This window comes from Leucopleurus acutus (genome assembly GCF_964270905.1).
Source record: "Leucopleurus acutus genome assembly, chromosome: 20".
NCBI lineage: Eukaryota > Metazoa > Chordata > Mammalia > Artiodactyla > Delphinidae > Leucopleurus > Leucopleurus acutus.
In genome coordinates this window covers 48,809,740-48,831,298 of record NC_139162.1, presented here as the reverse complement: position 1 = coordinate 48,831,298, position 21,559 = coordinate 48,809,740, and the positions used below count along the sequence as shown (strand labels likewise).

Sequence of the window (21,559 nt, the reverse complement as noted above, 5' to 3'; positions counted from 1 at the left end):
AAAGGAGAAGTAATACCTATGTGGGTCGTTTTTATTGTTTTGTCACTTAATCCATTTTCAGGAATTCAAATAACCATCTCTCAGAGCTGCAGGCCCCTGTAGCCATCTGCCAACTGAACACCTGTACCAGCCACAAACACTTAACTGAATAACCTCTCTCTGTAAACCTTGTCACAGTGCTGGGCACACTAGAAAGAATACAACACAGTCCCCACAACATAGGAATCAAGACCGATTGGAAACCATGAGCAAATTAAATTCCAAATGAGAAACAAAATCCATAACCTTCTTTAACTGCAACTCCTTCAAGGGGGCCCCTAGCTTTCTCACTAGCCACCATTCTCCTAGTTACTATGTGAAAACTTTGGAACTGTTAATGTCCTCTCTCTCTCGACCTCTATATATTTACGATAATCTAGTATAAATCCTCTTCACTCAAGGTCTGGATTTTGTATTAAAATACTCAAGCAAAAAAAAAAAAGGAGGGTGGATTATGTAAGATCGACAAACGGTATACAACAGTTGAAGGTTTGACAAGGGTTGATGGCTATGCGAGAATTCATTATATTATTTTCTGTACATTTTTGCTAGAAAATGTTCATAATTACAAGTTACCAAATATAAAAGTACTACAAGTACGATAAAATTTTTGAGAAGCATAGAAAAACATATATACAAAGAAATAACTAAAGAGAAATACATTAACAGGTTTACAGTTATCTCTACATTCTGGATAATTATGGATAATTATTGGCTTTCTTCATCTATTTCTCGTATTTTCTATGAAGAGCACAAATTACTTCTATAATCAGAATATGAATGTAACGTCATATAAAATTACAAGAAATTAATTAGGACTTCCCTGGTGGCGCAGTGGTTAAGAATCCGCCTGCCAATGCAGGAGACACAGGTTCAAGCCCTGGTCTGGGAAGATCCCACATGTCACGGAGCAACTAGGCCTGTGAGCCACAACTACTGAGCCTGCGCTCTAGAGCCCAAAAGCCACAACTACTGAGCCCATATGCCACAAATACTGAAGCCTGTGTGCCTAGAGCCCGTGCTCCACAACAAGAGAAGCCACCGCAGTGAGAAGCCTGCACACCGCAACGATGAGTAGCCCCTGCTCACTGCAACTAGGGAAAGTCTGCGCACAGCAACAAAGACCCAACACAGCCAAAAATAAATAAATACATAAATAAAGTAAATTAAAAAAATTAATTAAATGAGCACAGCCTTCAGGTCCTCTAAGATCCTAAATTATTACAAAACGACCCTCCCTCCTTCATTCACAGGGGTTATTTACCATGTTAGAACTGAAGGAGAGTGTTACCCAACCGACATGCAGCAAAGCCAGTCTACTGACACCAGGTGGTGGTGAAGGAAAGTATAGCATTTACTGCAGGATGCCAAGCAAGGAGAACAGAGAGCTCATGTTCAAAAGACCCAAACTCTCTGATAGATTTCAGCGAAGGGTTTTTAAAGACAGTGTGAGGGAGGGGATCACAGGTGTGTGATCAGCTCATGCACAATTCTCTGACTGGCTGATGGTGAGGTAACAGGGTGCTGTTTTGGGAATCTCAATCATCAACCTGGTTCCAACACATCTGGGATCTACCCGCTGGTGGTCAGCATGCAGTTAACTTCCTCCACGTGGTGTGGGGTTTAGTATCTGCAAAACAACTCAAGGAAGTGGCTCAGGGTATTATCTCTAGCCCTTGAGGAGGAACTAAAGGTCCTCCTTGACTTTGTTTTACGGCTAAACTATTATTTTTGTCTTGCTTGACTGTTTTCCTTTGTTTCTGCGTTTTCTCGCTTCTCTGACTAAATTTGCTCTTTGGAACTCAGGGAAGGCCTAGGAGACTAAAGCTTTTTTATAAACAAGAGGTGAGGGACACACGGTGGGTAGGGGAGGTCTGTCCCCAAGAAGGCACCAGAGTGTCCCGCTCAGTTTCAAGAGTATGGCTTAAAGGTCAAGAACACAGGCTGCCTGGGTTCAAATTCCCAGTTGTCTCGTCTCTGTTGTTTGACTTTGAGAAAATTACTTAAATTCTTCGCCTATCAGTGTTCTCATCTGTAAAATACAGATAATAACCACATCTTTGTTATGAAGATTAAGCTAATTAATGCATATAAAGGCTGTAAAAGAGTACCTGGCATTCACTATGTTAACAAATTACTATTACTCATTCATCAACACGTCTCATCCAACCTCCCATTTATTCTATAAACATTCGACATTTGCCCAGGAGTAAAAATCTGCTAATGAATGAAGGAAATCTGTTGCCCAACTGAGAGTAGAAATGACACAGCACGATAAATTCTCTCACTTTGGGACAATGTTGCCAGGAGTCATGGGTCATTCCCTCCTCTCTGCAATCTCTTTGAGAAATCAGGGTCGGGAAAGGAAAGATATCATAATCGTGTCTCAGGTCCAGGATCAATCACAACGGACATCCCCAGGCACCAGCTGGGGGTGAGACCCACTCCTTCCTTTAAAAAAGGTCGTGGGGGGTTTCCCTGGTGGCGCAGTGGTTGAGAGTCTGCCTGCCGATGCAGGGGACACGGGTTCGTGCCCAGGTCCGGGAAGATCCCACATGCCGCGGAGCGGCTGGGCCAGTGAGCCATGGCCGCTGAGCCTGCGCGTCCGGAGCCTGTGCTCCACAACGGGAGAGGCCACAACAGTGAGAGGCCCGCGTGCCGCAAAAAAATAAATAAATAAATAAGTAAAATAAAAATGGTCGTGGGGTCATTAGGAATCCACGAAAAACCCCTCTTCCCGCAGGGGTCAGAGAAGAGCCAGTGGCTCTGAAGCTGGAGCTCAGAACCCACCGCGGGCTCACAGAGGCTTTCAAGGACTGAGCGCTTCTCCAAAGAAATAAAAGACTGAGAACGACCGACCGCCTTTTCGCAGGTGCCAGCGACCGGTTCTAAGCATTTTCACATCACGTAAATCTCACCACATGCCTACTAGGGAGGCACTACTATTAACTCCACTTTGCAGACGAGAAATGGAAAAGTGAAATAACTCTACGAAGAGTACATCCCTAAGAGATCGCAGAGCGTGCAGAAAGTAGGGGAGGCGAGGGAAAGCGAGCGTCCAGAGACTCTCAAACCTGGAGATCGCGACCCCTGCCCGCCTACAACTCGGGTACGCGCGAACAGCCCCAAACACCGAGGTGACGAAAACCGTCGCCCCTGCACTCCACGGCTTCTATTCCCCAAGGGCGAGGGTGGCACCTGCGGATTCCACGCCCAGGCAGACTCGGAAGGGACTCGGGTTCTAGGCACTGACTCACCTCCCAGCAGGTACTGATGACCGCGGCCTCTCACTCCTGAAGCGGAAGGGCCCGGACTACACGCCGTTCCTGGACCACACTTCCCAGAATCCCTCAGCGGAACAAGGGCTACACCTCTTCCCTTCGAGAGCGGAAGTGGCTCTGACTACCCGGCGCTGCTGAACTACACTCCCCAGAATCCTCGGCAAAAGTAATGCCACGGGCTTCCCTGGTGGCGCAGTAGTTGAGAGTCCGCCTGCTCACGCAGAGGATACGGGTTCGTGCCCCGGTCCGGGAAGATCCCACGTGCCGCGGAGCGGCTGGGCCCATGAGCCATGGCCGCTGGGCCTGCGCGTCTGGAGCCTGTGCTCCGCAACAGGAGACGCCACAACAGTGAGAGGCCCACATACCGACAAAAAAAAAAAAAAAAAAGTAATGCCACGTTTTTTTTGTTTGCTTTGTTTTGTTTTTAAATATAAGCCGGTTCAGTTCAGTCAGTTTGGAGACGCTATTAGCGCTTGATCTTTTTCTTTTCCTTCCTTCCTTCTCTTCTGGAGGGTTTTTTTTTGTTGTTGTTGTTTTAATTACATTACTAATAAGTGCGACTGAAAAGTAAATGTGGCTGTATAGCAAAGAAAGGCGAAGAGAGGATCTCAAACTCGGTTTATTGCCTTCTTTACTCTCCTTGTGCCCGGATACATGTAAACCCCTGACAATGTTTACCTAGCATGAGCTATTCATTCCAAGATGCTAAAGACTCAGGAGAAGGAAAAGTAACCTTTGATCAAGCCACAATATAAATAACGACTTTCCCACTTTCGTTGGTTTTAATTGCTCATTTTGAAATCTGGAGTTTTCCAGCAAACGAAAGAAGATGCATTAGCAAGAAGTGAAGGAATACTGTACTTTGAAAGAGAAAAGTCTAGAATACAGGCATACCTCGGAGATATCTGGTGTTAGATTCCAGACCATTGCAATAAAGCAAATATCGAAATAAACTTGAGTTGTATGAATTTTTTAGTTTCCCACTGCATATAAGTTTACACTATAATGTAATCTAAGTGTGCAATTACATTATGTTAAACAATAATGTATACAACTTAACATAAAAATAATGCTGTTGGAAAAATGGCACCAGTAGACTTGCTTGACACAGGTTTGCCACAAACCTTCAATTTGTAAAGTTACCATAACAAATAAAATCACCATAAACACAATAGGAAAATAAGTAAATACAATAGAATGTTTTATTTTTCTTCAGGATGGTCTAAATCAATGAGCCACAATTATTCAAAACGTAGGTGCGTAAGTGGGGTATCCTGCTCAGATAACGGTAACAAATTCAACTTTTTTCAGCTTTATGAGGTATAATTGACAAGTAAAATTGTAATATAAAGTATATGTGATGAATTGATATACATTGTGAAAGGACTCCCACAAGTGAATTAACACATTCATCACTTCACATAGCTAACTCTTTTGGAGGGAGAGGAGTGAGAACCTTTAATATCTACTCTCTTAGCAAATTTAAACTATACAATACTGCATCATCAACTGTAGTCACCATAGATTAGATCCTCAGACCTTGTTCATCTTAAAGCTGAAAGTTTGTACCCTTTCTTTAACCAACCTCCCCCCATTCCCCAGGCAACAACCACCACCACACTACGTTTCTAAGTTTGACCTTTTTTCCCCCTTAGATTCCACATATAACTAATACCATGCATTATTTTTCTTTCTCTCTTATTTCATTTAGCATATGCCCTACAGTTTTATTCATGTTGTCACAAATATTTCTCCATATGTATTTCCTGTGTACCAGTGGTTAGAATTAGAGGTTCAATTTGATTCAGGTTTATTTTGTTTTGGAAAGCATACTTCATGGGTGGTTCTGTTTGTATCTCCTATTACCCTAACTGGAAGCTGCCAAGACACCTAAAAAGAGAGCAAGATGAGAAAATGTTTTCTACCAAATATCAAGACTCGTTGCAAAGCTATGGTAACTGAAGCAGTGTGGTATTGGTAAAATTACTGAAAAGTAGACCAATCAAAGGGAATTGCGAGTCAAGACATCCATCTAATCATATACAGATTACTGATTTTCCTCAAAAGTGGCACTGCAGGGCTTCCCTGGTGGCGCAGTGGTTGAGAGTCCGCCTGCCGATGCAGGGGACGCGGGTTAGTGCCCCGGTCCGGGAAGATCCCACATGCCGCGGAGCGGCTGGGCCCGTGAGCCATGGCCGCTGAGCCTGTGCGTCCGGAGCCTGTGCTCCACAACGGGAGAGGCCACAAGAGTGAGAGGCCCGCGTACCACAAAAAAAAAAAAAAACAAAACAAAAAAAAAGTGGCACTGCATAGTAGTGGGGAATAAGGGAAATGTTCAGTAATTGGTATAGGAACAACTGGATATTCATATGGTGAATAATCAAATTATGTGAAAGGCAAATATAGACCTTTCTTTGAAGATTTGTAAATAAATTGATTTTAATCCTGTCACCTACCAAAAAAATAAAGAAAAAGGAAAGAGAGAGGGAAGGAGGAGGGGGAGAGGGAGAGAAAGAGAGAGAGACAACTGCTAAAATTTGAATAAGGTCTGGAGGTTAGACGTTATGCACCAATATTCAATTTTCCTGAATGCTATACTTGTGCTGTAGATATGTAAGTGAATATCCTTGTTCTTACAGTATTACTTAAGTATTCAGATGCAAAGGCTAAGAGGTCTGGAACATACTCATGGTTAAAAAAAAGCATATGTCAATATGTGTGTGCATATATACACGTTCACATACATTAAAAGAATAATGACTCAAACATGTTAACTGGTGAATCTGAGTACAGGGTACATGAGAGATTTTATATAATTTTTACAATATTTGGAAAGTTTTAAATTATTTCAAAACGAAGTTTAAAGAAATGTAAAAATTTATGTCAAGCAAAATCCCATCATTTAGAAATAAGTAAAAATAAATACTTTTTTGTTCTTTTTTAATGAGATCACACAAAAATTCCATGCTTTGTGTTTTTCCAGGTTAATGTATTCTGGACATCTTCCAACATCCATAGCAAAATTTGCACTGGATAAGTAAATCATAAAATACTTTGGCAACCCAACTGATTATTTCTATGCTTGCTATTATAAACAATAATGCAATGAACATTCCTTTATATACATCTGCGGCAGATATGTATTTACTTCTGAAGATCAAAGGTTCATCTCTGGGGATCTATTCCTTAATTTTAATCCAATGTATCAGATGAAATAAAGCAATCATATTACAAATTCTTGGCTACAGGAAATTTTTAGTAATTTTATTCATTTTTCATAGTTTTACAGCTTTAGTAAAAATAACGGTCACTGTAAACAAGTATAAAATGGAAGTTGATGGAAATATAACCCCAAAGGCCTCCTTGACATCCCCCCTCAAAAAAAAAAAACTAGTTAGTATATGGCAAATATCCTTTTCACACACTGTCTTTAGGCATATATTCACTTTGAGAGATCATTTGTATCACGTGGATCTTACCAAGAGGGTTACAACCTATTTCTCCCGTTACTACGTATGGTTCTATGTCACCATTTTAATGGATTTGCTGGGAAGATTCCATCTGAAGGAATCCTTTTCCACTCTCAATACTTCATAGAGTTTATCAGCAGCGTGGACTCTCCAAAACCTTGAAGATGTGCATACTGACTGATGTCTAACAGACTTCTCACTTTTAAAGACTCTTGCCAGTGTGGACTTTCTGATGGTATGTAAGCCGTGAACGGTGACTGAAGTCCTTACCACATATGTCACACTTGTATGGTTTTTCTCCTGTGTGGACCCTCTGGTGGGCGTGAAGCCGAGAACTCTGACTGAAGCCCTTCCCACACTCCTCACATTTAAACAGTTTCTCCCGAGCATGAACACTCAGATGGACTCTAAGATTGGAGGGGAGACTGAAGGCCTTCCCACACTCCTCACACTTGTGGGGTTTCTCTCCTGTGTGGACCCTCTGGTGATGGCGAAGATTCAGGCTCCGCCCGAAGGCCTTCCCACACTCCTCACATTTGTAAGGCTTTTCACCAGTGTGGCCCCTCTGGTGGTATATAAACTGTGAACTGTAACGAAAGCCCTTTCCACACATGTTGCATCTGTAGGGCTTCTCCCCAGTGTGGACCCTCTGATGGGACTGAAGACCAGAGGACTGGCTGAAGCCCTTCCCACAGACACCACACTTGTAGGGTTTCTCGCCCGTGTGGACTCTCTGATGGACCCGGAAATCTATGGCCTGACTGAAGCTCTTATCACACGCCTCACATTTGTAGGGTTTCTCTCCTGAGTGGACTCTCTGATGAGCATGAAGGTTTGATCTCCAACTGAAGCCCTTCCCACACTCCTCACATTTATACGGTTTTTCTCCAGTGTGAATGACTTGGTGCAGTTTAAGATTTGAACTGTAACTGAAGTCCTTACCGCACATGTCGCATCTGTAGGGCTTTTCCCCTGTGTGGACTCTCTGGTGGGTCTGCAGCTTTGACGACTGACTGAAGCCCTTCCCACACGTCTCGCATTTGAATCGTTTCTCCCCGGTGTGGACGTTCTGGTGGACTTGAAGATTGGAAGCCTGACTGAAGCCCTTCCCGCACTCCTTGCATTTGTAGGGTTTCTCTCCCGTGTGGACACGGAAGTGGATGTGAAGATCTGTGTTACGGGTGAAGCCCTTCCCGCACGCCTCACATCTGTACGGTTTCTCTCCAGTGTGGACCCTCCGGTGGCATATCAAAGGGGAATTGTGACTGAACCCCTTGCCGCAGACATCGCATTTGTAGGGTTTCTCCCCCGTGTGGACCCTCTGATGTATGTGATAATGCGCGGCCTGTGTGAAGCCCTTCCCACACTCCTCACACTTATAGGGTTTCTCACCCCTGTGGACCCTCTGGTGAACACGAAGGTTAACGCTCCAGCCGAAGCCCTTCCCGCACTCGTCGCACTTGTACGGTTTCTCTTCGGTGTGGACTCTCTGATGGCACTGAAAATTTGAACTTTGGCTAAAGCATTTACCGCACTCCTCGCATTTGTAAGGCTTCTCCCCCGTGTGTGTCCTATAGTGGATGATAAGGCCTGTGCTGCTACTGAATCCCTTGCCACAACTGTCACACCTATAGGACTTCTCTCCCGTGTGATTAGATTGACGGGGATGAAAGGAGTTCCTATTGAAACCATCGCCGGATTCACGACATTTATCGACTTTTCCTCGCGGGTAAATTCTTTGATGACTTTGCAGATGGGAGCATTTCTCTCCCAGGTGAACCCTCGGATGAATTGGGAGCACTTCGCTATCACTGAAGCTTCTCCCACACTCTCTACAGGGATACAGTGTGTCTCCTTTGCAGGGTTTCTGTTCTGTGTCAGTTGTAACAGGATCACTCAGGGGTGATTTCTTCATGAAGGCTTCACATATACATGGGTTGTTTTTCCCGTTCATTTGCTTACCTCTACTCTGATTCCCTGACTCACTCACATACATATTCCCACAGGAATCCTGGGTTCTCGAAATCAAAAACTCTTGATTTTCAAGGTAACTGGAACTATCGCCTTTGTGGTTCATCGTATGGTTCTCATTTTCAGAAACCTGAAGAGAATCACTTTGTAGGAAATGGGAAGTCCTCCTCTGAAGACAGCACGTTGAATCACTTGCGACCTGTTTCCAGATTTGCCAGCAAGACGGCTCTTCACATGAAAGGTATTTTAATGCGACTTTTCCAAGAGTCTCCACCTCATCGGGATTCTTGCTGCCTAAAAGAAAAAGCGATATTCAGAGGTGAGGACAAGTAAATGCTTTGTTCAGAAACATCGGGATTTCACACTCAGGGATAAAGCCTTAAAAAAACCAGAGAAAGGGTCATGTCTGTACCACACCACTTATCCTTTTGTTATGCTTTTTCGTGTAAGTGGAAGCGAAGAACAGGGTCAAGAGACTTCTCTGTAAATGTGACCTATTTAGAACCACAGGTCTAACGGTTTAATAGAAGAGCTGTAGGTTTGAAATCGGATGGCTGCAGGGCAACAAAGACAACCCACCTTCCAACCTACAGCAACGTCAATTAAAAGCCTAATCACTTGTTCCTTAGCAGGCTTATGACAAGTGGGCTTCTACTGAATTAGGTTAGGAAAGCACAGACTGTAGACATTAAACAGTACTTTAGGTCCTGGTAGATATGATCTTCTAAGAGTAAATTTGGGAAGTGGTTGGGATAATAACATTCATTTTTCTAAGCCTGGGAGTGATTCTGGTCTCTGTAAAAAGAAGGGGGAAAGGGAAAACTAACCTTGGACAGCTGAGAAAGAACCTGGGAGGAGAAGAAAGAGAACAGATTCTCAAAGGCAACCCTGAATGGAGAAGAGGGAGAGTTATGTTCAGCTTGGAAAGCTTTTGCCCAGGAAGCTGCGAACCTTGCTTTTTCTCTCATTCCCTTTGGGTCTCTCTGCTCAAATGTCACTCAACTGGGTGAGGCCTTCCTATCACCCAGTATAAGATAATTCCTCCCACCCCAACACACCTTCCACTCTTCCCATCTGCCTTACTCTGCTTTCTTTTCCCCCATGGCACTTATTATTTGATTTACTATGTACTTCTTAATTTTTTCCTGCCCATTTAGAAGAACTAGGATGTAACAATCATGAGGAAAACAAGCACTTTGATTTCTTCATTGTTTCATCCCCACTGTAACAGAATTTCTCAAATTGCTGGCATATACTCGTGAACTGTGAAATCCATTCCATACATTGTGACACTTCAAAGAAAAAGAAGTGGGAATTCCCTGGTGGTCCAGTGATTAGGACTCAGCACTTTCACTGCCAGGGCCGGGTTCGATCCCTAGTTGGGGAACTAAGATCCCACAAGCTGCATGGTGCGGCCAAGGAGGGGAAAAAAAAACCCTCAATATTCTGTAATAACCTATATGGGAAAAGAATCTGAAAAAGAATAGATATGTGTGTATGTATAACTGAACCACTTTGCTGTACACATGAAACTAACACAACATTGTAAATCAACTATACCCAATATAAAATAAAAATTAAATTTAAAACAATAAAAGAAATTATGTGGAAATAAATAATAAAAATATGAAAAGCATATCACAAGCAGTAAGGATAACACTATATAAAATGCTTGTTTCAGCTGTAGACATACACATAAATATGCACGTATGTTACATTTATACTTGGTCGGGATGTAAAATATTTCTTATTGAGAGTCATAGTTAAAAACGTATGGAAGCCACTGGCTTAAAATGTTTAAAGTGGTGCCAAGTCCTGAATGATTAATTTGCTTAAATAGAAAGTTACATTCAAATAATATAAACTGAACAAGTCCCAACAGGTATGTGCACATTTCAGGGTATGGTAGGCTAACTGAACATCCTAAAGATGTCCATGCCCTAATCCCTGGAACCTGCGAACATGTTAATGTACACAGCAAAAGGGACTTCAGATCTGATTAAATTAAGGATCTTGAGATGAGCCCAAAGAAGTCACAAGGGTCCGTAAAAAAAGGAAATGCGGGACTTCCCTGGTGGCGCAGTGGTTAAGAATCCACCTGCCAATGCAGGGGACATGGATTCGAGCCGTGGTCCGGGAAGATCCCACATGCCTTGAAGCAACTAAGCCTGTGTGCCACAACTACTGAGCCTGCGCTCTAGAGCCTGTGAGCCACAACTACTGAGCCCACGTGCCACAACTACTGAAGCCCACGCCTCTAAAGCCTGTGCTCCGCAACAGGAGAAGCTACGGCGATGAGAAGCCTGTGCACCGCAACAAAGAGTAGCCCCCCACTCGCCGCAACTAGAGAAAGCCCATGCGCAGCAACGAAGACCCAATGCGGCCAAAAATAAATAAATACATTAAAAAAAAAAAGAATCCCTACAAAAACAAGCTCTTTATTTTGCACGCCAGTGACCTATAAAGAACATTTTAGGTAGTATTTGTACTTGAAGCATGGTTGCAAAATCCTGAAACATGCAGATGCTGAAGAGGTCAAAAAAACCTTTGAGAAAGGGTGGCAGAAAATGCTACCAGATTTGTTAAAAAAAGACTTGGTCTATGACACAAAACTGAAGTGTAACAATACGTAGGATCATGATTCCTGAAATGAACCCCAGTGAAACTAACACATCACTGTAAATCATCTACACTTCAATTAAAGAAAAGAAAAAGAGAATGAGACCCTTTCCAGTAATATTCCTGAATGCATCAAACGTGAAGCAACATGTAGACATGAGAAGGGAGATGGACAAATGCAGATGGTTATATCCATTAACCACTCTCAGAATTCAGGGCCTAATCTATCCTGTTTGCAGATAAGCTTCTCTCCTTCGTTTTTCAGGCAGAGGGAGAGTATATACATTTACATTCCCTAGGAATATCTGATGTTTTTAAATGGGTAGAACTGAGGAATATGCAAATTAAAGAGAAGGGAAGGAAGGGGAGAGAAAGGAAGAGGAGGTCAAACAGTGAAGTAAACAGTGAGGATCTGAGCAAAGGCAGGAGAACAGAGGGCCTTGAAAGGCTGGGGAGAAAAGTGAAACAATGGCTGGGGATCCAGAGGATGAGGTGGTCTTCACAGATGAAGAAGGCTGGGGTCATAGGTCAGGAAGAGCTGTGAGGAGAGCTTCCTCACTTTTACTCAAAAGAATAGGATTTTTTTTTTTTTTTCGGTACGTGGGCCTCTCACTGTTGTGGCCTCTCCCGTCGCGGAGCACAGGCTCCAGACGTGCAGGCTCAGCGGCCATGGCTCACGGGCCCAGCCGCTCCGCGGCATGTGGGATCTTCCCGGACCAGGGCATGAACCCGCGTCCCCTGCATCGGCAGGCGGATTCTCAACCACTGCGCCATGAGGGAAGCCCAAAAATAGTAATTTTTAAAGTAATATCTTCATTCAACAATTACGTACTGAGCATCTACTATGCAGAAGGCTCATCGGAGGCTTTGGGTAGAGACAGGAAATACAATTGCCCAAATTCCTACTTTCAAGGGGAGACGGATGAGGAACAAGTAAATAAAGACAAGTTACGAGGTCAGGAGGTTATCAGTGCTTCGATACAAAATAAGGCAGGGTGAGGGCACGGAGAATGGAGAGAGAATGGCACTGTAAATGGGGCAGACACACAAGGTCTGTCTGATGAGATGAAATTTGAGAAAAGACCTGAGTGAGTAAGGGAGTGGCTGAGGGCCTCTACACTGAGGCAGAGAGCTAGTCGAAGGTTGGGAAACAAGAAAACACTCCAAAGGGGCCAGGATGATATGAATGATCTAAGAAAGGGTAAAAGGATGGGTGATCAAAGAGGAACTCAGTGAGGAGGCCAGATCAGGTAGGGCCCTGCAATCCACTGTAAGGACTCAGAGTGAAAGGGGAGGCCTTGGGAGGGTTTTGGACAGAGGAATGGTATGATCTTACTTGCTTTCTAAAGAACCAGTCTGGCTACCATGTGGAGAAGAGGTTACAGGAGTGCAAGAGTGGAAGCATGGAGACCAGTTTGGAGGAAGCTGTCACAGTCCAGGCAAGAGATGACAGCACGTGGACAAGAGCGGTCATCACGGACGTGGAGAGAAGATTAGCTGGTACCTGAAATAATAGCTTTGCGGTTCTCACTGGAATGCCCGTTTCTTTGGGTTTCTCTCTCCATCATCCAAATCTTTTCTTCTGTCTCCAACTGGGACACCATATCTGGCTTGAAGGGAAGATGTCCTATGAAAAGGCAGATATATATATTTAAGATGAACACACAGCTTAATTAGATCTTTGTCCAAGTTCTATAACCCTCAAGTGATCACAAACTGTAATAAGAAATGAATTCAGGGAACTATACTCAATATTCTGTAACAACCTATAAGAGAAAAGAATCTGAAAAAGAATATATATATAATTGAATCATTTTGCTGTACACCTGAAACTAACACAACATTGTAAATCAACTATACTTCAATCAAAAAAAGAAAAACAAATTGAGGTCACAACCTAGTTCATGTCTACATATAGATAAAATTAGATTTAACCAATGTCTGTTTTTATCATATTTCCCACACTCTCATACCACTTACTGCAAACGGTCACAGTTTTTGCTACAATGTGAGGGGATCTTGATAAGGAACTCTGACAGTTTCTATTCTTATTCCATTTTATTCTATTTCACTGAAAAAAAAAAATAATGCCAGTACAATGAACTAAGTTGACTCCAAGATCCACCAAAGTATCTGAAAGACAAAGTATAGAAGCTAAGCTGCCCGTTTATAGATCATCTAAAACAGGGTTTCTCAGCTGAGGCACTACCGATATTCTGCACTGGCTAATTCTGTGTGGTGGGGGGAGGTGGTCCTGTGCATCGTAGGACGTTTAACAGCACCACTAGCCACTAGATGCCAGCAGCACCCCTCCCTCAGCTGTGACAATCAAAACTGTCTCCAGACATTGCCAAATGTCCCCAAGGAGGCAAAATCACCCCGGATGGAATTTTGCCTGAGCAGAGAGGGACCAGAAAAACCTATGGATTGGAAAAACTTGTGTCTTCAAGGTCAAGGAACCACTTCACAAGGTCCAAAGCTTTGAACAGCTGAGGACCAGACACTCTCAAGAGACTTGAAGTTCAGGGTCAGAGAGTGCCCGTCCTCACCCACTGAGACCAGGTTCCGGAAGTTCTCCACCATCACATCCTGGTACAATTTCCTCTGGGCAGAGTCCAGCAGCCCCAGCTCCTCCTCGGTGAAGGTCACGGCCACGTCCTTGAAGGTCACCGCCTCCTACGACATCAAACACATGTCAACTCACTCTCACAACCTCCATTGGAAGAAGGGCAGCATCGAGAAGGATAAAGAAGATTAACCCAAAAAATGGTTACCGATTTGGAGGGACTCCAGGCAGTTTTCAGTCCCAACACTTGCCCCTCTCAGTGACAGTGATGTCACCTCCCCGCTGTCCCACTCTATCTCTGCTTTTAATATTCGCAAAGTTCACAGGCTTTCTGCAACCCTCCAGGACAGGTACACAGCTCCTCACCTATGCTTTCAAGGCAAAAGCCATAACCACCTGCTGCCACACGCACAGCTGGTGAAGGCACAGGGTGAGTTCAAATTTCAAGGTTTTAATGACAGGACCCTGGGCAAATTCCTTTACCTCTCACTATCTTAATTTCCTCTTCTCTATAATGGTGTCTCAATCACAAGGTGTTTGAAAGGATTAGACGAATGAACATGTGTAAAGCACTTACAATGGCGCCTGGCACATAAGAAGTGCTCAATAAATTTAAGCAAGCAGTATCATTAAAATCTCTTTCATTCCATTTTGTGACTGCATAGTATAGTATTCCTTAGAACTGATGATGTAGTAGCTTTAATCAATCCAAATAAAGCACAATTAGTTACAGATTTTTACTTATCATCATCTGCTGTAAAGATCCTTTCACAGAGATCTCAACCAAGAAGTAGCAACTGCACTTTAAAATTTTTGAAAGCATAATGGCAGATTTCCGTCTCAAAAGGTTTTCCCAATTCACCTTTCATATGAGGGAGTACAAATGTTCCTGAATCTCTACACTGGCCAAATAAGACATAATTCCGTTTTTTTAAAAAAAGAAAATCTTCAACAATCTAAGTGAAATAAATAAATAGAAAGCTTTCATTAACGTTTGTACACATTTAGTTATTAAATTATTTTCTTCATAAATTTACTTTCCATTATTGTGACGCTCTTTTTCCTTCTTTTACTCACATTCCAGTTGGGTCTTACTTTATTTTACTAATTTTGATGAGAATTAGAGATATTAAACCTTTACCGAATGTTTATAAGTATGTCCCATCAATTCAAATATTACAAAGATATAGCTGTGAATGCCTGAGGGAAAAGGAATATGAGAAAGCAAAAAGAGGTAGTTTGTAAACAGAGTAGTAGGGTAAATTATCTTTCTCTATTCCAAGTTTCCACAATTTTTCAAAGATTGCTTTGTGAAATAAAGATGATAAAATAAACCAAACAAAACGCACAGTCTGGCACACAACATGCACGCAAGGTGTGTCGTGTTCATTAACCTTTCCAAGGAAGAGAAAAAAGGTGTGTCCAATCTTTGAGAAATAAAATCCCTTAGGAGTCAGAAAGCAATGCCTTACTTACCTGAAACTCAGTCATTTTCTCCCACTCCTTCCGGGGAAGGTCAGATTCCTGAGAAGGCATAACTGGGGAAGGACAAAGAAGCCATGAGATGCAGGCCAGGGCTGTCAGGAGCCCATGTGGATCTCTGCAGAAATTACACATGAGCACTCGTACTCCCAGGCAGAGGTGCTCACATACAGCTTGGTAAGCAGAGCTTGGAGTAGACTGCAGCTACTAGCAGGACTGTCAGCCAGCAGCCACTGGACAGTGAACAACCAGCACAACCAAACACAGTATCCCTACCATAAAGACTTCTGATCCTACCATTAAAAAAAAATGAAAAGACGATCTATGGACTGGGAGAAAATATTTGCAAATTATGCTACTGAAGGGACTAATTTCCAAAATATACAAACAGCTCATACAGCTTAATATCAAAAAAGCAAACAACCCAATCAAAAAATGGGCAGAAGACCTAAATAGGCATCTCCAAAGAAGACATATAAAATGGTCAAAAGGCACATGAAGAGATGCTCAGCACTGCTAATTATTAGAGAAATGCAAATCAAAACTACAATGAGGTATCACCTCACATCAGTCAGAATGGCCATCATTAAAGTCTATAAATAATACATGCTTGAGAGAATGTGGAGAAAAGGGAACCCTCCTACACTGTTGGTGTCAATATAAATTGGTACAGCCACTATGGACAACAGTATGGAAGTTCCTTAAAAAACTAAAAACAGAGCTACCATAGGATCCAGCAATCTCCCTTCTGGGCATATATCCAGAGAAAACTCTAATTCAAAAAGACATATGCACAATGCTCATAAGTTATTTTTGTAATAAGAAATAACGGCCCAATAAAAATTACATAAAACATGGGACTTCACTGGTGGCACAGTGGATAAGACTGCTCCCAATGCAGGGGGCCCAGGTTCGATCCCTGGTCAGGGAACTAGATCCCACACGCATGCCGCAACTAAGAGTTCGCATGCCACAACTAAGGAGCCTGTGTGCTGCAACTAAGGAGCCGGCAAGCCACAACTAAGGAGCCCTAGAGCCGCAACTAAGGAGCCCGCCTGCTGCAACTAAGACCCCATGCAAGCAAATAAATAAATAAATATTAAAAAAAAAATGTCCGTCAACATAGGAATGGATAAACAAGATGTGGTACATGTATACAATGGAATATTACTCTACCATAAAAAGGAATGAAATAGTGCCATTGGCAGAGATGTGGATAAATCTACAGACTGTCATACAGAGTGAAGTAAGTCAGAAAGAGAAAAACAAATATCGTATAGTATCACTTCTATGTGGAATCTAGAAAAACGGTACAGATGAACTTATTTGCAAATCAGAAATAGAGACACACGTTGAGAACAAACTTATGGATACCAAGGGGGGAAGAGGGGGGTGGGATGAATTGGGAGATTCAGATTGACACATATACACTATTATGTATAAAAGAGATAACTAATGAGAACCTACTGTACAGCACAGGAAACTCTACTCAGTGACCTGTGGTGACCTAAATGGGAAGGAAATCTAAAAAAGAGGGGACATATGTATACGTATGGCTGATTCACTTTGCTGTACAGCAGAAACTAACAACACTGTAAAGCAACTATACTTCAATAAAAAGTTTTTAAAAAATGATACATGCACTCCAATGTTCATAGAACTATTTACAACAGCTAAGACATGGAAGCAACCTAAATGTCCATCGACAGATGAATGAATAAAGAAGTTGTGGTATGGAATGGAATATTACTCAGCTATTAAAAAGAATGAAATAATGCCATTTTCAGCAACATGGATGGACTTAGAGATTATCATACTAAGCGAAGTAAGCCAGACAAATATCATATAATATCACTTATATGTGGAATCTAAAACAATGATACAAATGAACTTATTTACAAAACAGAAATAGACTCACAGACACAGAAAACAAACATGGTTATCAAAGGGGATAGTGGGTGGGGAAAAGGGAGGGAGGAGGAAGGGGGAATAAATTTGGAGTTTGGGATTAACATATACACACTACTATATATAAAACAGATAAACAACAAGGATCTACTGTATAGCACAGGGAACTATACCCAGTACTTTATAATAACCTATGATGGAAAAGGCTCTGAAAAAGAATATATATAAAAAACTGAATCACTTTACACTTAAAAGTAACACAACATTGTAAATTACCTATACTTCACTAAAAAAAAAGAATAATAATGAAAATAAAACCTAAAGAAAAAAAAGATCTCTGATCCTGGGGGTGGCAGGAAATGAAACGCAACGTAACAACAATGTGGGTTTAAAAAAAAAAGAAAAGGGCTTCCCTGGTGGCGCAGTGGTTGGGAGTCCGCCTGCCGATGCAGGGGACACGGGTTCGTGCCCCGGTCCGGGAAGATCCCACATGCCGCGGAGCGGCTGGGCCCGTGAGCCATGGCCACTGAGCCTGAGCGTCCAGAGCCTGTGCTCCACAACGGGAGAGGCCACAACAGTGAGAGGCCCGCGCACCGGAAAAAAAAAATAAATAAATAAAGAAAAGAATGAAACAAAGAGTTCTGGAGTCAAAGTCCTAGGTTTAAATCCTGGAAAAGATACTACGCATCCATGTAATGTAGGGGTATTACAAAAAACCTCTCTGTGCCTCTCTTCAGTCATCTACACAATGAGGATAGGATATGCACCTGGCCACTCCTCGTAAACCATACCCACCACGTAGAGTTGTTCCAAGGATTCAAGGAGTAGATGGAAAGTTCTAAAAATATAGGAGTCCCTTTTTCTTGCAGCTGCAAAAAAGCAGATGATCCTTTGCATCAGAAACTGTATCTGCCAATGTCTTTTCTAACAATAACAACAAAAGAGACCTGAAAGGCATCTGGATTTTGTGTATGGCTGCTCTCCTATGAAAGTCACCTGTATTTTCTGAAAGCCCTGATTCTGACATAAAATTTCTCCTTACTTAATAATTTGTTGCCCAGTTAATAATATTTTACTCACACTTGTATTAGTTTTCTAAAAAAGTATCATTTCCGGTCAATTTATTTCACTGAGGCCAGAAAAGGCTTATTGGTAAAAGCCTTTCATCCTATGTGCATGGAGATAAAGAAAAACACATAGAAAAGAAAAAGAGACAAAATAAAAATCAAGAAACATGGAAGATAGATTGAGAGGCTCCAACATTTGTCTAACAGGAGTGTAAGAAGGGAATGCAAGCAACTACAGAGAGGTTTTATTTCAAGAGATAACTGCTGAGTTCACATATAGAAATTCTGAACAGTATAAATAAAAATACATATACTCCTAAACAAATGACAGTGAAACTCAGGAAGGCAAAGAATAACTAAAAACAACAACAAAAATCCTTAAAGCTCCCAGAAAGAAAATATAATTTACCTAATAAAAATGATAATTAGGTTGACAGAAACAGGGAAGCAGCATGGAGATCTAAAATATATGAATATTTCCAAAATGAAGGAAAAAAACGTGAATCTTGATTTCTATGCTCAACTAAATGGTTATTTATAGGAGAGAGGAAGAAAGACATTTTAGCTGCTTAAAAAAAGAAGAAAATTTATAACGAAATGAATCCTAAAAGAACTGATGGTAAGGAAACATGTAAATATGTTGGTAATATCTTTGTTAAAAGAAAAAATAACCTAGAATGATATGACAAATTTTGAGGGTGGTTTTAATAAAAAGTAAACCTATAACCTAGCCTGCAGTGAAAAAAAAAAAAAAAAGGTGGTTATTTAGTCTCTATATTTTTCAGAATGAGAATACATGCTGATTAAATCTAGTGATTGTTTAGACAGATATCATTTTTAAAAGTTAAAATATAAGACCACACAATTTTCAAATGAGTTGAGGGTAAATAAAAGGAATAAACTGAAGATAATAAAAGAGAATAAAAGGAAGAAATGTAGAGCATAGTGATTTAAAAATAAATATTTTAAAAATATTTTACATAAATCAATGAAGTTAGAACACACAAAAATAAACTCAAAATGGATTAAAAACTTAAATATAAGACAAGACACCATAAAACTCTTTTAAAAGAGAACATAGGCAAAACATTCCCTGACATAAATCATATCAATGTTTTCCTAGGTCACTTTCCCAAGGCAATAGAAATAAAAGAAAAAAATAAACAAATGGGACCTAATCAAGTTTATAAGCTTTTGCATAGCAAGGGAAACCATAAACAAAATGAAAAGAACCTATGGAATGGGAGAAAATATTTGCAAATGATAGGACTTGATAAGGGCTTAATTTCCAAAATATACAAACAGCTCGTACAACTCAAACAACCCAATCGAAAAAGAGGTGGAAGACCCAAATAGACATTTCTTCAAAGGAGACATACAGATGGCCAATAGGCATGTGAAAAGATGCTCATCATTGCTAATTAGAGAAATGCAAATCAAAACTACAATGAGGTACCACCTCACATTGGTCAGAATGGCCATCATTAAAAAGTCTACAAATAATAAATGCTGGAGAGGGTGTGGAGAAGAGGGAACCCTCTTACATTGTTGGGGGGAATGTAATTTAGTGCAGCCACTATGGAAAACAGTATGGAGGTTCCTCGAAAAACTAAAAGTAGAGTTGCCATATGATCCAGCAATTCCACTTCTGGGCATATACCCAGACAAAACTATAATTCGAATAGATACATGCACCCCAGTGTTAGTAACAGCACTATTTACAATAGCCAAGCTTATGGAAACAACCTAAATGTCCACTGACAAATGAATAGATAAAGAAGATGTAGTATATATATATATACAATGGAATATTATTCAGCCATTAAAAAGAATGAAATAATGCCATTTGCAGCAACATGGATGGACCTAGAGATTATCATACTAAGCGAAGTCAGAAAGACAAATACCATACGATATCACTTATATGTGAAATCTAAAACACGACACACATGAACTTATCTACGAAACAGAAACACTCACAGACATAGAGAACAACTTGTGGTTGCCAAAGGGAAGGGGGCTGAGGGAGGGAAGTATTGGGAGTTTGGGATTAACAGAGGCAAACTATGATACATAGGATGGATAAACAACAAGGTCCTCCTGTATAGCACAGGAAACTATATTCAATATCCTGTGATACACATAATGGAAACGAATATGAAAAAGAATATAACTGAGTCACTCTGCTGTACAGCGGAAATTAACACAACATTGTACATCAACTATACTTCAATAAAATTTTTTTAAATATTTTAAAACATATTTTAAAGTAAATAAAACATTTTATATTTTAAAAAATATTTTAAAAACACATGTACGTGTGGTAGAAAAACACATGTACATATTAACAAGCAATTAAACATTCTCAGGTGTAGTCAACAGACAACTGATCTTTTTCCTAGCGGTAATTTACTAAGTGAAGGAAACCTGATTAACTGAAAACAGATGACGGACCAACAAAGACCTTTCAGTAGTGTGTACCTGGGGCTATGCTGTGAGGGGCCAAGAGGTCCGTCCTTCCTCCCGTTTCCGAATTCAGGACTGGCGAAGAAAAGGATGTGGTGGAAGAGCACGACTGTATCCGTCTGCCGGATACACTGCCGCGGGACGTCCCCAGGCACTAGCGCGGGGTGACTCGGTGCTTCCTAAAAAACGAGATCAGTAAAAGCTCGGGAAAAGCTCGGGAAGGGCTGACTCCCGATGTCTGACAGAAGGACCGTGCCATCGCTCCTCGCTCTCTCCCTTCACTCGGGCGTCCAGTCAAAAGGGCGCTCGTGAGAAAATGAACTGCGTCAACAGCAAGAGCCAATCCGTTATGTGACACCAGCGTTCGAAGCTGTTGACACGTATGGTCTCACTCGATTCTAATCACAACCCTACCCAGTAGTGACCGTCTCTCCCGCTGTCTTCCGGAGGAGGAAAGTAGGACGCACGGATAATCAACAACTCGCCATATATTGTACCGATAGAAGTAGCAGCTCTGCTTGGTAAGCGGGGGAGGAGAACAGAAGGATGCCGCACTTGCGCCCTCCACCTCTCAGCCTCCGCCGGCGGCCGCGACTTCTCCATCCTAAGACAGTCGGCTAGGTAGCGACTAGTCCCACGCTCAGGCCGAAAAGGCTCGCAGGGGTCTTGGGGGTGCAGGGCCGACTCACC

At 41.7% G+C, this 21,559-nt stretch overlaps 1 protein-coding gene across 1 annotated transcript; it reads right to left on the bottom strand.

Annotated features, from left to right (window-relative positions):
- Positions 1–6,547: 6,547 nt before the first annotated feature.
- LOC309977372 (uncharacterized protein) lies at positions 6,548–21,468 on the bottom strand. The gene is made up of 6 exons (XM_082863453.1): positions 20,885–21,468; positions 18,132–18,205; positions 15,423–15,484; positions 13,930–14,056; positions 12,885–13,007; positions 6,548–9,055 (listed from the first exon to the last, which is right to left on the bottom strand). Exons 3-6 carry the CDS (start codon positions 15,480–15,482, stop codon positions 6,993–6,995), a joined length of 2,373 nt encoding a protein of 790 aa, XP_082719579.1. The 5' UTR covers positions 15,483–15,484; positions 18,132–18,205; positions 20,885–21,468; the 3' UTR covers positions 6,548–6,992.
- Between the last annotated feature and the right edge of the window lie 91 nt (positions 21,469–21,559).